This window comes from Oncorhynchus nerka, linkage group LG6 (genome assembly GCF_034236695.1).
Source record: "Oncorhynchus nerka isolate Pitt River linkage group LG6, Oner_Uvic_2.0, whole genome shotgun sequence".
NCBI classification, from domain to species: domain Eukaryota; kingdom Metazoa; phylum Chordata; class Actinopteri; order Salmoniformes; family Salmonidae; genus Oncorhynchus; species Oncorhynchus nerka.
The window spans coordinates 73042957-73060594 of NC_088401.1; the positions used below are offsets into that span (position 1 = coordinate 73042957).

The 17638-nt window shown below is 42.7% G+C and overlaps 1 protein-coding gene across 1 annotated transcript; it reads left to right on the forward strand.

Annotated features, from left to right (window-relative positions):
• The first annotated feature begins 1756 nt into the window (after positions 1–1756).
• slc24a6a (solute carrier family 24 member 6a) lies at positions 1757–17630 on the forward strand. Its single transcript, XM_029660843.2, has 16 exons — positions 1757–2244; positions 2515–2628; positions 7700–7776; positions 7966–8040; positions 8440–8524; positions 8800–8903; positions 8999–9099; positions 9199–9252; positions 9729–9868; positions 10145–10308; positions 14038–14323; positions 14696–14862; positions 15006–15120; positions 15551–15663; positions 15809–15874; positions 16011–17630. Exons 1-16 carry the CDS (start codon positions 2136–2138, stop codon positions 16119–16121), a joined length of 1881 nt encoding a protein of 626 aa, XP_029516703.1. The 5' UTR covers positions 1757–2135; the 3' UTR covers positions 16122–17630.
• The last annotated feature ends 8 nt before the right edge of the window (positions 17631–17638 follow it).

The window sequence follows — 17638 nt, forward strand, 5'->3', positions numbered from 1 at the left end:
ACTGAAAGACGAACGAGGTCAATGGTGGTAATGCACCTAATTTATGAAAGTTGCCAATCGCATTATAAAGTCAAGACAAGAAAAAGCCTGGAAGGAAGAGAGATTACTTGAAACTACTTAGTTGACCATTTTATGTGTGGATTAATTGCCGGAGTAGAGGACCTTGTGCATTTCAGGTAAAATAACAACTCAATGTTTATATCCCAGAACAAATTAGCTAGCAACAGCAAGCTAGCTAAATAGGACAAATTAGCTAGCAAGTGCAAGCTAACTATCTAAATTGCCATAAATGTTTAATGCTTTTCGACCTGTCCCCAAATTAATATTATTGGTTCAGAGTTTGTTTTGATATTTTAACCTGCGTGTCGTGATCGCGTTTGGTGTGGGGGGACAAAATAAATGTATGCATGTTGGTGCACGCGCGCAGCCGGTTTGGGTTCCGTGTTAGACTTGTTGGTGACATAGTGTCCCCATGAGTGACAGATCACTGAGCCAATCACGCCGCAACACTCCGTATTTCCTGCTGAATTGCCTCAAGACCACAGAAAGCACTGAGCTAGGCTGAAACACCTGAATTTTGGAGCTACTTTACTCAAGAAACCAAAAAAAGAGACCATGTTATTTACTCAAAATATATATAATTGTTAGATTCTTTGCAAACTGATATATGACATGTATTAATGACAAAATAACATGCAAAACAGGCAAGCCTTATTTTTTGGCCCCACCTGCCCTGAATGACAGGTTGCGACTGGGTAGCTGATATTCAGAGTTTAAATTGCCAAAATTGATTAGTCACAGGAATCAGGATGAATAAAGCCAATACAACTGCCTGTTTTACAAATGGATGGGCAATCCTAAAATGCCATTGCAGGCTGACATGGTAGGCTGCACCCCATTAAGCACGGACCGACGCCAATGTCTTTTGGACCTCTTTTCAGTCCCGTTAGGACAGCCGTCTTTTTTTGTGTATTTTACAAACGGTAGGCCTACCACGTAGATGGGCATTCCTAAAATGACATTTCCAGCTACACTGTAGGCTATACCACAATAAGCACAGAACGACACTGATGCCTTTTGGACATCTTTTTTTGGTGAAGTCCAGACTGGAGGTCTTTTTTTGGTGCAGTCTGGACCAGCTTTGATTTCCACGTCCACAAACGTTTGTTTTTGGTCAGGACCAAATCTAAACCAATCATAGATGCCTGTTTGGTTCAGATTTGGTCTGGACCGGCCTTGATTTGGCCCAAACAGACATCTATGAATGATATATTCTCAATTTTCACCTAGAACCGAAAATGTACTTGATTTCAACTTCCAGAAAAGTATTTAGACCTTTCATTCAAAGTATTTAGACCTTTCATTCAGAACCTAAATTAAACCTAATTTCAATTTAATTTTGCTTACTGGGACTATTGTAGTTTTTTTTTGTCTTGCCTAGGGAGCCAGTTACCCCCTAGTACCCTATTGGTCAGTGCTACTCCTGCAACAATTATTTTGTGCTCGTATTTGTGGATGCATTTTCAGAAACATAAAATAATTATTTATTTATTGGAATTGTGTCTGTGTTGTGTGTCTTATATTATATTATTAATGACATAATGGCGTAACATAACATGCCTCATGTTGATAAATACATATTTAGTCCCTGAGACTGGAGCTCCTCGTTGGTGCGCCCCACCCAATTGTCGTGCTCACTGATGGTGGCACCAAGAGCTCACGGTAAACACCCCTCGTGACGGAGTCATGAAGATACTGGAACAGACTGGGAGCGAAGGAGACATGATGGGAGGAGTGTGAAATTCTGGAAATAGTACAGACTTGCGACGATGTGACGCTTAAAACCATAAGCTAGTGTGTGCGAGACTAATTATTTATCAAAAAGCCCATCGCCTGTTTCCTCGGTTCCGTGGAGGAACGGACAGATGCCCGCGGAAGATGATGCGCTTCTGAAGACAGAGAGTGGGAAAGAATGGGTGCAGGGATGCTGACAATACAAATCCATGGCTGCACGTGAAGAACTAGCTTTCCCTGGGAGTGCATGAAAAAGATTCCACCTGATCATCTGATATAAAGCGGAGAACCGACGCTGCGATGGTGACCGACATGTTCTGAGCTGAGGGAACAGCGGCGAGATGAAGGCGGCGGTAAGACCTAAGCGCATGCGGCTTTTCTGGCGACTCGGTGTCTGTGGAGTCGGGATGATCACCGCCACCTGGCTCATGCAGCTCCTAGACGTAACAGGTGCGTTTCCCCCAGAGTCGCGTTATTTATTTCATTCATACATAAAATATCAGTGGTTTATTCAATCATCACACCTGTTTCATTATTAAATTCTTATTATTTTAAAATGTTTTATTTAACTAGGCAAGACAGTTAAAGAACAAATGCTTATTTACAATGACGGCCTACCCCGGCCTCCCCTAAAAACAATGTGATCGCTTTTTATAAACACATAATATTAAATAGGCTAATATATTTTAGGAAATAATTTATGCTGCTCTATCCTAACAGACTCTCCAAGCCCCAGTGATGTTGTTGGTGACTTCCCGTGGTCTAAGAGAGAACTAATGCAGGAGAGAGAAGAGGAGAACCACACCTCCTACACTCCTACAACGCCCAGAGCTGGTGCACAAGTGTTTTTGTTTGTTCCTATACTCTTGGATCATTAGTGTCTTGTCTTTCTACCTGTGCATGACTCCTCTGCTTCCCATTCACTCATCCAGTGTTTCTAGCCTATCTGTCAATCTCTCTGGCGGTCTCTCATCATTTCTTTAAAGCCAGACTCAGTAAATCGCAAATAAAATGTTTTTTTTTTCTTCAGGTTTAATATATCTTGAAATGTATTGATGAAAGATGAATTTGCCATTTGGATCACTTCAAAGTGACACAAATGAAGGTTTTACGAATTATAACTCCAGCAGTTTTATTAACAAATTGCAGGTCAGATTTCTCCAGGAAATTATGAGGCATAGGCCTAGTGATAATTTCTATCGCACATGTTCTAAATGTCTCTCTGATCCCGCCACGACTACAGCAACACATCAACACTAAATATCTAGCTACACTACATGACCAAAAGTATGTGGACACCTGCTTGTCGAACATCTCTTTCCAAAATCACAGGTGTTAATACAAATGGGGGACACCTTTGTAGTTATAACAGCCTCCACTCTTCTGGGAAGGCTTTCCACTAGATGTTGGAACATTGCTGCGTGGACTTGCTTCCATTTAACCACGAGCATTAGTGAGGTCGGGCACTGATATTGGGCAATTAGGCCTGGCTCACAGTCGGAGTTCCAATTCATTCCAAAGGTGTTCGATGGAGTTGAGGTCAGGGCTCTGTGCATGCCAGTCAAGTTCTTTCACACCGATCTCGACAAACCATTTCTGCATGGACCTCGCTTTGTGCACAGCGACATTGTCATGCTGATTCAGGAAAGGGCCTTCCCCAAACTGTTGTGACAAAGTTAGAAGCATAGAATCGTCTAGAATGTCATTGTACGCTGTAACGTTAAGATTTCCCTTCACTGGAACTAAAGGGCCCGAACCATGAAAAGTAGCACCAGACCATTATTCCTCATCCACCAAACTTTACAGTTGGCGCTATGCATTGGGGCAGTTAGCATTCTTCTGGCATTTGCCAAACTCAGAATCGTCCATTGGACTGCCAGATGGTGAAGCGTGATTCATCACTCCAGAGAATGCATTTCCACTGCTCCAGAGCTTTACACCACCCCAGCCGACAATTAGGCTTCTGTGCAGCTGCTCAGCCATGGAAACCCTTTCATGAAGCTCCTGACGAACAGTTATTGTGCTGATTTTGCTTCCAGAGGAAGTTTGGAATGCAGTAGTGAGTGTTACAACCGAGGACAGACTATTTTTACACACTACGTGCTTCAGCACTCGGCATTCAACCACTTCTCGGCTGAGCTATTGTAGCTCCCGAGTGGCGCAGTGGTCTAAGGCACTGCATCTCAGTGCAAGTGGTGTCACTACAGTACCTGGTTTGAATCCAGGCTGTATCACGTCTGGCTGAGATTGGGAGTCCCATAGGCTGTCATTGTAAATAAGAATTTGTTCTTAATTGACTTGCCTAGGCAAATAAAGGTTAGAAAGCTCCTAGATGTTTTCTCTTCACAATAACAGCATTTACAGTTGACCGTGGCAGCACTAGCTGGGCAGAAATTTGATCAACTGACTTGTTGAAAAGGTGGCATCCTATGACGTTGAAAGGTTCTGAGCTTCTGTAAGGCCATTCTACTGCCAGTGTTTGTCTATGGAGATTTCATGGCCGCGTGTTTGATTTTATACACTTGTTGCTGACATAGCCAAATCCACTCATTTGAAGGGATGTCCACATAGTGTATGTCTCTCTTAATACAAACGAGACTCATAAATGAGAGTTGAGTGATACAGAATCAACGTGTAATTTAGCAGACAAATGCATGTTGTAACGGTTAATATTATTGGCTCCTGGCTGTCAGTCCGTCTGTGCTACAGTTGATGATATGCAATACCGCAGATTTGAAAACACTGGTCGGTCTGTCATTACAGTTACTTTGATGTTGCTAGTTTGAGTTTGAATGAACTGGAATTGTTGCCGATTTTCATTCAGCGAGGGATTGAGAATATTTTCCTAGTGCAACACTTGCTAGTTGGAACATATTTCAGACTTCTCAGCACGAGCAATGCTAGCAGAATGCTGGACACTAATCACGAATGCCAGCTCTGCCTACTGGTAAGTGAAGCAAGTCAGCTAGCTAATTTAGCTGACTAGCAAATGGATAGATACACACACGCATTGCTTGCAAATGTGCATAGCCTACGGGTGGGTGATTATCCTCCAGCCAAATAAATGTTCATGCAGTTGCTAGTTGGCTAATTGTTTTTTTTTCTTGGATGTGGGGTTTACTATTGCAACCCTATAGTTGCTATGGGTCAAGCAGATTTTTTTATTTAACTTGGCAAATCAGTTAAGAACACTTTTTTTATTTATAATGACGGCCAAACCCGGACGACGCAGAGCTTTATGGGACTCGGCCGGATGTGATACAGCCTGAATTCAAACCAGGGACTGTAGTGATGCAGTGCCTTAGACCGCTGCGTTACTCGGGAGCCCAGATAACACCGCTAATGTTGCTCCGCATTAGGCGGCCTATATTGTTGAACTTGTTTATGTAAATTAAAATGTCATTTTACTGCTGCAACGTTCATAGCTGACTCAACTTGTAGATTTGTATTTTTTTGTGCAGTAGAGTAACCTACATGCTTGTAGGCTACAAGCAAACGAGAACACCAGCTGTCTGATACTGACAGATCAAAGGATGGCTTGCCCAGTGGCCGCTTGAGAATTATGTTTTGCCTGGGTTTGTTTTGGCTCCCCGACAGTTTGATATTTTATAATCACAAATGACGTAAATTATACTTACTGAGTCTGACTGGGGTTCAGACTGATGCCTAAACCCTCATTAATACGCCTTTGAGGTCCGTGTTGCTAGGCAACTAAATGCTAAATTCTAGAACTGTTAGCAGAGTGTATTCTGAGCTTTTTTAAATGCTGCCCTGTTAGTATCGCCCACTTTTCTTGTCACGTCTGGTGTGTGTGTGTGTGTGCGTGCTTAAGTTAGTGTGTGTGTAGCATGTGCGTAGGCCAATGTGAATGAGTTTAGGGTCCAGGCCAAGGGGTCTGAGGTAGGTTGCATACAGTGCATTTGGGAAAGTATTCAGACCCCTTGACTTTTTCCTCATTTTGTTATGTTACAGCCTGATTCTAACATGTATTAAATGGTTTTTACCCCCTCAATCTACACACAATACCCCCATACTGTCAATCCCCCCATGTTTACATAAGTATTCAGACCCTTTACTCAGTAATTTGCTGAAGCACATTTGGCAGCGATTACAGCCTCGAGGCTTGTTGGGTATGATGCTACAAGCTTGGCACATCTGTATTTGGAGAGTTTCTCCCATTCTTCTCTGCAGACCCTCTCAAGCTCTGTCAGGTTGGATGGGGAACGTCGCTGCACAGCTATTTTCAGATCTCTCTAGAGATGTTTGATTGAACTCAAGTCCGAGCTCTGGCTGGGCCACTCAAGGACATTGACAGACTTGTCCCGAAGCCACTCTTGCGTTGTATTGGCTGTGTGCTTAGGATCGTTGTCCTGTTGGAAGGTGAACCTTCCCCCCCAGTCTGAGGACCTGAGCACTCTGTTGCAGGTTTTCATCAAGGGTCTCTGTACTTTGCTCCGTTCATCTTTCCCTCAATCCTGACTAGTCTCCCAGTCCCTGCCGCTGAAAAGCATCCCCACAGCATGATACTGCCACCACCATGATTCACCGTAGGGATGGTGCCAGGTTTTCTCCAGATGTGAAACTTGGCATTCAGGCCAAAGAGTTGAATCTTGGTTTAATCAGACCAGATAATCTTGTTTATCATGGTCTGAGAGTCTTTAGGTGCCCTTTGTATAAATTCTTATACTCTATATTGGGCCCAGCCTTTGGAACTTTGGTTTTTCCTAGATATGGCTACTGACGTATATACCAGAGAAGTATTTTAGTTCTACATCATGGAAATCTATCTGAGCATTGGCCAACGTTTTGTCCTGCTGAACGCTGCCCAGGATCAAGGTTGTAGAATACTCACCAATTAAGGAGGTGAAGAGCTCAGGGGCAAACTCCGAGCAGGCTGTCATGTGCCTTTTACTGAAGAGTGGCTTCCTTCTCGCCACTCTACCATAAAGGCCTGATTGGTGGAGGGCTGCAGAGATGGTGGTCCTTATGGAAGTTTGTAAGTCGCTCTGGATAAGAGCGTCTGCTAAATGACTTAAATGTAAATGTAAATGTTTCCCCCATCTACAAAGAGGAACTCTGGAGCTCTGTCAGAGTGACCATCAGGTTCTTGGTCATCTTCTCCTCCGTTTGCTCAGTTTGGCCGGGTGGCCAGCTCTAGGAAGAGTCTTGGTGGTTACAAACTTCTTTCATTTAAGAATGAAGGAGGCCACTGTGTTCTTGGAGACCTTAAATGCTGTTTTGGTACCCTTCCCCAGATCTGTGTCTCGACACAATCCTGTCTCAGAGCTCTACGGACTATTCCTTCGACCTCATGGCTTGGTTTTTGCTCTGACATGCACTTTCAACTCTGGGACCTTACATAGACAGGTGTGTGCCTTTCCAAATCATGTCCAATCAATTGAATTTACCACAGGTGAACTCCAAGTTGTAGAAACATCTCAAGGATGATCAATGGAAACAGGATGCACCTGAGCTCAATTTCGATTCTCATAGCAAAAGGTCTGAATACTTATGTAAAAAGGGGTATTTCTGTTTTACATTTTTAATACATTTGCAAACATTTCTAAAAACCTGTTTTCACTTTGTCATTATGGGGTATTGTGTGTAGATTGATGAGGACAAAAAATTATTTAATCCATTTTAGAATAAGGCTGTAACGTCACAAAATGTGGAAAAAGTCAAGGGGTCTGAACTTTCCGAATGCACTGTAAATCCCAGAGTCCACTTAAACCAGGAACTGTGTGGCTGTTGCTAGGGGATGATATGGAACACTCACATGGTCACATGATCTCAAATCTCAAGAACTGCTAGAGTTTTGGAGCGCAACAAACTGTCTTATTCCCTTGATTTGGAACCCGTCTTCAGAAAACACACTCAATCCCTCTCTCCTCTCCCTCTCTTTCAGCAATCCACGAGTTTCCAGCAGATATTTTCTCTCCAGAGCAGAGGAGAAAAGGAGCAGTTCTTCTCCATGCAGTCTGTGTAAGTGGCCTACCATGTAATTAGGAATTAGAATGCATATATAGTCATTTAACAGGATCTCTATGTAGCTTACTGCGTTGTTTAACAATGCTGTCATAGTACACCATTCTACTGTAACAGTACCCCAACAATCACTATGTCATCCAACTCAGTCCACAGACAGGCTGTTTCTTCTCCTGTGTTTTCTAGGCGATCTACATGTTCTATGCCCTGGCTATAGTCTGTGATGTCTATTTTGTTCCATCACTGGAGAAGATATCAGAGGTGACAATAAAAACACCTTCCCACTTCTGTTGGTTTCTTTGCAGGTTGACATTTATTGTCATGAGTCTTGCCCTAGAGGCAGAACTGAACCATTTCTGCTAGATGGGCCAGCTGCAAAGTCAAAATTGGCTATATTGTAAAAATATTTGCTTTTTGTTCTTATTTTAAGGTTCGGGTTAGCAGTGTGTTTAAGGTTAGGGTCAAGTGTTGGGTTAGGTGTAATGACTTTGTGGCTGTGCCAGCTCGTGACCACTCAGCATTGCTGCGTCTAGTATATGTCATCTCAATAAATGCCAACCTGCAGTTTGTTTCCCTCGTTACTTTTTGATTGCCTCTTCACTGTTTGACATTTGTTTTATTTACAAAGCCTCTTTGTTTATCCATTAACCTCTTTTCTAGAATCTTCAACTCAGTGAGGATGTTGCCGGGGCAACATTCATGGCGGCTGGTAGCTCCGCCCCTGAGCTCTTCACCTCCTTAATTGGTCAGTATTCTACATCCTTGATCCTGGGCCGCGTTCAGCAGGACAAAACGTTGGCCAACGTTCAGATAGAAATCTATGATGTAGAACAAGCATACTTCTCTGGTATATAGAATAAGGAATCACGTCAGCTCTAGTCATGGGATATCTATCTGCAAAGTTCCACAACGTTTTTGTTCTGAACATAGCCCAGGCCACCAGAAGGGGCCTGCAAATGCATACCGATTGGACTGATTGGATCAATATGCACTGCTGTTGACCTCCTCTTGTTCTCCCAGGTGTCTTCATCACGAAAGGTGACCTGGGGGTAGGCACCATTGTGGGATCGGCTGTCTTCAACATCCTCGTCATCATCGGCATTTGTGGGATCTTTGCCGGACAGGTTACTCAACTTTTTTGAGACAGGTGAAAGCAATATGGTAGGATTTCGATTTAGACAGGCAGTGTTGTTCAGTAGTATGTTGTGTTCTCTCTCAGCCTATCTCGCTGAGCTGGTGGCCGCTGCTTCGGGATTCTCTCTACTACATCCTGTCTATATTGATGCTGATTGTGGTGATCTATGATGACAAAGTGATTTGGTAAGGACATTGGACCATTAACAAGAATGGGTTCTCTACATATTTATAACTCAGTGATAGATATAGATTGTGCTTTTAAACAGTTTTTCTCTGTTGTAGGTGGGAGACCATCATACTGATCTCCATGTATCTAGTCTACATTATCATCATGAAGTGAGTAACTGACTACATTATCATCATAGGGTAGGTTACTGACTATATTATCACCATGAAGTAACTGGCTACATTATCATCGTGGAGTGAGTAACTGGCTACATTATCACCATGAAGGGAGTTACTGACTGCATTATCACCATGAGCTGAGTTACTGACTACATTATTATCATGAAGTGGGTAACTGACTACATTATTGTTGTGGGGTAGGTTACTGACTACGTTATCATCATGGGGTAGGTTACTGACTGCATTATCATCATGGGGTATGTTACTGACTACATTATCATCATGGGGTAGGTTACTTGCAACATTATCATAATGGGGTAGGTTACTGACTTTGTCTGTGCCTCTTATAGTTTACTATTTGTTCAGTTCCCCTTCTTACCCCACAACATTTTACTTCAGATAAGCACAAGCAAGGTATCTATCCAGGACAGATGTTGGTTGCTATACTGTGTGTGTGTTTTGTGTAGGTTCAACAGACCCCTGTCAGGCTGGGTGGAGAGGCACTGTGGTCGAGGGGGCCAGCCCTGCTTCAGTACCTTGAGACGGACCACCGCAGTGGGACATGGGGGAGTCGACTGTGACACAGACATGGTGCTGCTGAAGAGAGGTCGGTTTGTGTCTCCATCACTGATTGTTTGTGTGTGTGTACGCACACACTTATATCCACATTGCTTCAAATTGTTTTCAATCAAATGGAACATATCCCATTGGATCATGATTCTAAAATAGACAGACATAAAGTAGATCTTTCAGTTGAAAACCTACTTTTGCTCACCTCCTCCCTCTCTCTTTTCTCCTCCTCTCTCCTCGTCTCTCTCTCTCCTCCTCCCTATCTACTCCTCCTCCCTCTTCTCCACCTCCTCCTCCAACATCTCTCTCTCAGATTCGTGTGCAGGGCAGGAGACTGCAGTAGTGATGGTGGATGAGTTGATGAGTCTGCACCCTCACCAGCTGAGCTTCTCTGAGGCAAGCCTCCATCTCCTGATCACCCCACATTTCCCCCCCTACACACGCCTCCGCATGGCAGGACGCATGGTCATCAATGAGGTACACAGGACACACGAGCACACACCACACACACAGCAGTATGTCTCCACACCGTAGCATGGAAAGATGCATGGTTATTATAGAAGTTATTATAGAAGTGCAAAGAACACACACATGTAGGGCTGTTGCGGTGTCCGTATTACCGCCACACCAGCGGTCACGAGTAATGAAGGCAGTCAAATTCCATGTGACCGTTTAGTCACGGTAATTAGGCTTTTCCAAGCTCTGCTGGTCATTAGTAGCCTACCAAACTTGCTAACTGCCTGGTACTCAGCACTCTCTTGTCCCTCTAATCACTCTGAAATCAATGCAAATATAATCAAAAATATAATTAAACAATTCATGAGCTCATGTTGCGCATCATTTTTATAGGTGAGAAAACAGAGTGATGGCCTCTATTAAAAAGAGGAGGATCCCATCTGCTTTCTATAGGCTAGGTCTACTATATTTATTGCTCAACTTTCCTAATATTTAGCTAATATTAAGCACATTGGTTCTCTTTACAACAGAAGTATAGCCTACCTGCTGGCATGAAAATGAATATCAGGAAAAGTGTCCTCTATTTGCTATTTAAGTGCAGAGATGACATGTATTCTTCCGCTGCCCCTGTTACGAGACAGGTGCAGGATAATGGTTCATTCTAAATCAAAATTAATTTTACACGTATATGTAAAGACAAAAATAAAATCAATGATAGTCTGATGGGTGACCATATTAGCTTATCACTTGTCAATTACATATCACTTGTGATGCCCATCTTAAGGAAAGAAAAAATGCCTTTTTTGAGTCAGTCACACACCTCATGTAGCCTAGCCCATAGGCCTATATGTTTTGATAAGATTTGTATCACAACTAAAGTGGCCAAAAACTTATTTAAAATTAAGCACATTCATCCACTTTACAAAGGGTGTAAAGCAGGGGTGTCAAACTCATTTCGCATCGTGGGCCACATACGGCCTAGGGAGATGTCAAGTGGGCCGGACCATTAAAATTATACCATACTCTGCTACACTGCTCCACGAAATTGAAAATTTATGGAGTTGTATGAACAGTAGAATTCCATCACACAACTTTTGTTTTGAAGCTGCTGACTAACATTAAAGTGCACATTTTTTAAATCACCACAGTAAGGATTCATCTTCACAGAGCTGTATTCTTTCAATGCAAACAGTATCTAAGGCAGCATTTTAAAGGTGTTAGTCTAGTCTGGACTTGTATTTGTTCCTGAAACTTGGCATCTTTTGGCCTGTACAAGTGCATCAACACCAGGTGTCATGTCCTGACTAGCTGTCACTTTCAGAATGTCATTTAAGTGCTTGTTTGTGAGCCTTGAACGCATTTTTGTTTTATTGATATTCATCACTGAGAAAATTTGTTCACAAAGGTAGGTTGTCCCAAACATGCACAAAATTTTAGCAGCCAGGGCTGTTAATTTGGGGTACCCTGGTAGTAGATACTGATAAAATCTGTCCAGACCTACAGAGGCAAATTTGCCCTTCAAATCTGCATCACACTGCAAATCAATTATCTCTAGCAGTGGTAGGGAGGCCTGCTCGCCTCCCTACCACTGAGGAAGTACAGTTCCCGCTCAGCCCAGTCAAAACTGTTCGCTGCTCTGGCCCCCCAATGGTGGAACAAACTCCCTCACGACGCCAGGACAGCGGAGTCAATCACCACCTTCCGGAGACACCTGAAACCCCACCTCTTTAAGGAATACCTAGGATAGGATAAAGTAATCCCTCTCACCCCCTCCCCCTGAAAAGATTTAGATGCACTACTGTTCCACTGGAGGTCATAAGGTGAATGCACCAATTTGTAAGTCGCTCTGGATAAGAGCGTCTGCTAAATGACTTAAATGTAATGTAAATGTAAATTTCGACCGGCAGATCAGAAGCTTTAACTGTGAAAGGTGAGCGAAAAACTGAAAATTCTGTCTCAAGTTCACCAAATACCTGAAAACGTTTCTCAAACTCCCGCAGTAGTCCTGCAATTTTGTCTTTGTACCGTTTCATGTCCGCATCAGGTCTGGTCACACACACATCTCTCAGACAGGGGAAATGAGCAGGGTTGCCATTTGCCAGTTGCATCTCCCACAAAGTCAGCTTCAACTTAAATGCATGTATGTTGTCAGAAAACTGTGTGACAACTTTCGATGCTAATGCTATTTCGCTAGCAATTAGGTAGCTGGCTTTTACCGCTGCTTCACTGACTTCTCGGCTCTGGATGAAAGTTGACTGCTGTTTCCTCAGACCCGCCAGCAATTCGTTAATCTTATCTCTTCTCAGTTGTCCTTGCAAGCCGTCATATTTTTCGCTGTGATGAGTCTCGTAGTGGCGTCGAATATTATATTCCTTCAATACCGAAACTTGTTGCAAACACACCAAGCACGAAGGTTTTCCGTGCATCTCTGTAAATAAATAGGACGTGGTCCATTTTTCTTTGAAAATTCTACACTCCTTATCTACTTTTCTCCGTTTGGATAACGACATTTTGGCTAATGAGGGTGTAGCGGAGAGGTAGAGACCAAGGTATTAACAACGTCGTAACAAGCAGCAGATGGCGCATTGATACCGTCTGCTGTTTTCAGTCTGTCTCAGTGATGCGGCTTGTCTTCTACTCTGATGGAAAGAGTGCGCCCCTTAGCGGATAATCCATGAATTGCAGCGAATTAAAAATATTAATTCCATGTCTTTTATGCATTTTTTCCACTTTCAAATTATCCTGCGGGCCTGATCGAACCTCCTTGGGGGCCGGTTCCGGCCCGCGGGCCGTATGTTTGACACCCCTGGTGTAAAGCCTAACTGGCACACATACTGTATGCATGGCCTGAGTTTCAAGTTTGGGGAAGATAATTTTCACCATAAAAATGCACCTTCATAATAAAAGCATTACATGCATAATCACATTTGTGGTCACTTTTGATAATGGTGTTTTCCGCTAATGGAACATTCATTGTGAATGAGAGACTAAATGAAGCATATCGGAGGACCTATTTCTTTGTTAACCGCTCAACACATAATAGCTGCATGTGCACATTCCCTCAAATCATTTGGATAAAATATCATTTCTATTTTATTCAGCTTTTGTTCTATTGTATTCTTCATACTATAAAATAATGACACAGAATTCCAGGCAAATTTTGTCTGCTAAATGAACTAGTGTAGCCCACAGCCATATGCCATAGCCACATCAGGACCTAACATAAGGACAACTCAGAGTATGTTATTCTGTTCTTCTGAAATAGACTACATTTTCTTCATATCATGTTTCTTTAGACCGGTCTAAAATAAATAATGGATTTATTGTTATGGTGTAGGCTATATTACATGGATTTATTAGACTTTTAAAATGTAGATGTTCCAAAAGGTCTGCATCAGTGACTTGTAAGCTGTGTGTGGAAGCCAGGAGATGCTAAATGTGTTTATGTTAATTAACTGTAAATTACCGTGAGACTGACACTTATTTGCTTGACCATCACCGCCACAGCCCTCCTACACACATGCATTGCATATTTCCTAACTCTCCCATGCCTTTGCTTTTACCGGATGCACGATTACAAAGCACAAACACAGACCCACTATGCTTGTTTCATCCCTTTTATTCTGTTCTGGCTGAATGCTGAAAGCCAACATTGTGCTGCTGGATGTTTTCCTGCTCGAGTTGTGACATACTCTAACAAATAAAAACTGTAAAATGTATAAAGTTTGTCTCTTACCTTCTCACTCGCAGAGACAGAGGTTGAGCCGGGTTCGGGGCCAGGAGGAGAACGATGGGGAGGAGGGGGGAGATGGGGCCACATGGGGAATAGGGAACAGTGGGGCAGGGGAGGAGAGGGGAGATGGGGAGGCATCATGGGCAATAGAGAACGGTGGAGCGGGGGACAGTGAAAGGCAGCCACTGGAGGGGGACGGAGACAGGGATGGGGGGACGGAGGAGAACACAGAGGGGTTACAGCCCGAAGAGGAGGAGCTAGAGGAAGAAGAGGAGGTCTCCTTCAGTCCCTTCATAGTGCCAGGTGAGCGTAACCTTACAAACACATTTACAAACAGGGAACCTGTTGCTATATTCTGATGATATTGAGCCTGGTTCCTCTCAAGGTTTCTTGCTGCTGCTTTTTGCTCTTTGTAGATTGAGGTCAGGTTACTGTAAAGCTCTTCGTAGATTGAGGTCAGGTTACTGTAAAGCTCTTCGTAGATTGAGGTCAGGTTACTGTAAAGCTCTTCGTAGATTGAGGTCAGGTTACTGTAAAGCTCTTCGTAGATTGAGGTCAGGTTACTGTAAAGCTCTTCGTAGATTGAGGTCAGGTTACTGTAAAGCTCTTTGTGACTACTCTTGCACTTTGTGATTGATGATTTAAAAACCAAGGTGCTGCTCCCTCCATCCTCAGGAGGGCACTGTGAGCGTGTGCGCTGGCTGGTGTCATGGCCTCTGTGCCTGCTGCTCTGCTGCACTGTACCCAACTGTGTCCTGCCTCGCTGGAGCCGCTGGTACCTCCTGACCTTCCTGGCCTCCACACTCTGGATCGCAGTCTTCTCCTACCTCATGGTCTGGATGGTATGACTACAGATCACACATACACAAGCTCACACATAAAAACAAACACATGTTCCTACACATACAAATGGGATTTGATCATGTTGATAAGAATGTAACAGCTTTATAATAACCCTGTCACCAAATGCCCTCTATGCTCCCAGGTGACCATTATCAGTTACACGCTGGGCATCCCTGAGGTGGTGATGGGCATCACCTTCCTGGCAGCTGGCACCAGCGTACCGGACTGTATGGCCAGCCTGATCGTCGCACGACAAGGTAGTCAAATTCTAATTAATCTGTGTGTGTTGTGACGTTAACCTTTTTTGTTTGTTTTGTACGGTATGAAGGACATGCCTGTCTAACAGTAGGCCTTGTATTGACTGGTGTGTGTGTGTGTATGGGGGATATGGCTGTCTCTAACAGTAGGCCTTGATTTGACTGGTGTGTGTGTATTGTAGGTATGGGGGATATGGCTGTCTCTAACAGTAGGCCTTGTTTTGACTGGTGTGTGTGTGTGTATGGGGGATATGGCTGTCTCTAACAGTAGGCCTTGATTTGACTGGTGTGTGTGTATTGTAGGTATGGGGGATATGGCTGTCTCTAACAGTAGGCCTTGTTTTGACTGGTGTGTGTGTGTGTATGGGGGATATGGCTGTCTCTAACAGTAGGCCTTGTTTTGACTGGTGTGTGTGTGTGTGTATTGTAGGTATGGGGGATATGGCTGTCTCTAACTCCATTGGCAGTAATATCTTTGATGTGCTTCTGGGACTTGGGTTCCCTTGGTTCCTGCGCACTCTGGTGGTCGACTACGGATCAGTGGTAGGGACAGATTTTTTTTGTGTGTTGATTCGTTTCTGTGTGGCTCTGGTTGACAAATGTTCATCAACCAAAAAGCTAGGTATTGTGTCTTTGAGGTTGCCAGATGTGCATCTACATAAAGAGGTTGTGTTTTTATGGTTGGCAGGTGTATATCAACAGTAAAGGCCTGGTCTATTCAGTTGTTCTGCTGTTGGGTTCAGTGTTCCTCACTGTGAGTATCACTGTAATATCTTTTAAAGTTATTTGCATAACCATATCTGACTGTATATAGTACTTTTCTGCTGCTCTAATCTTCTCTGTCCACCTCTCACTTCTTTCTCCATTTCTCTCTATCACTCTCTCTGCAGGTCCTGAGTGTTCATCTGAACCGTTGGTGGTTGGACCGCAGACTGGGTCTCTGTCTCATGATGCTCTATGTCATCTTCCTACTCTGCTCGGTCGGCTTCCAGCGACTGTAGGCCAGGTTCCCAGACATTTTAGTATGATTATTATGATACTATTTGATGTGATGTTTTCACTTGTTGACATTATTTATCAGTTGTATGTGTACGGGTATTTAGTTACGGTTCATTTGCATTTGAGACATTTATGAATATTGTTATTGATGGGAAACCTCACATTTTATCTTTGAATGTTTCAAACTGGATCTTTTACATAGTTTTATACAGAGCAACTAGAGAAATGTGTGATATCCGAAGTTGACCAGTAGAGAACATCCACTTCACACAATGAATTTATAATGTATTGAATTTCTATCTACAGTTTAGTTACTTGATGACAATGATGAATCATATTCTTTAGAGTGAAAGTGTTAAAAGGCCCAGTGCAGTCAAAGTTGATTTTCCTGTTTTTATATATATTTTCACACTGCATTTGGAATAATAAATTTCAACAGTATGATAATGCCCTTTTTAGTGTAAGAGGTGTTTGAAAAGACAGTGGGATGGAGTTTTGGCCTGCCTGGTAAATTACTTAAGACCTATTACAAAGAGTTCCAAACCTATTTTTGACCATTGTTTTAAATGAAAATCATTGTAAGGTACTTAATTGTTACCCAGAAATTATTTGACATTGAGATAAAAACAATGCATTGGACCTTTTAAGACCCAATATTGTATTGCTTGTAGGAGTGCCACAGCAGTAACCATACTCTGCTAATCATATATAATTGTATGCTTGTAGGAGGACTCATGTATGTAGACTGAACAAAAATAAACACATGTAAAGTGTTGGTTCCATGTTTCACGAGCTGAAATAAAAGAGCCCAGAAATGTTCCATATGCACAAAAAGCTTATTTCTCTCAAATTTTGTTTATCCCTGTCAGTGAGCATTTTATCAATTTTAGCCAAGATAATCCATCCACCTGACAAGTGTGGCACATCAAGAAGCTGATTAAACAGAAGGCCACTAAAATGTGCAGTTGTCACAACACAATGTCACAGATGTCTCTAGTTTTGATGGAGTGAAATTGACATGTTGAATGCCCAGAGAATTGGATGTTAATTTCTCTATGACGGTCTCCGTCATTTTAGGGAATTTATCAGTATATCAGTCAGGCCTCAAAACCGCAGACTATGTCTATGGTATTTTGCTGATGTCAATGTGGTCAACAGTGCCCTGTGGTGGCATGGTATGGGCAGACATAAGCTACGGACAATTTGAATGCATAAAAATACCGTGATGAGATCCTAAATCCCATTGTGAGGCCCATTTTTTTTAAGGTATCTGTGACCAGCAGATACATGTCTATTTCCGGTCATGTGAAATCCATAGATCACGGCCTAATTTATTTAAATTGACTAGTTTCCTCATGAACTCACTCAGTAAAATCTTTGAAATTGTTGCATGTTGCATTTGTGTTTAGCATGTTTTATTCACTCACTGTTGGACTGATGATTGCACTGTTTTCGTTTCTGTTTAGAGAATGAGTGAGTGCAATAAATACCACAGTCTGTGCAATAATTCCTTTTGCAG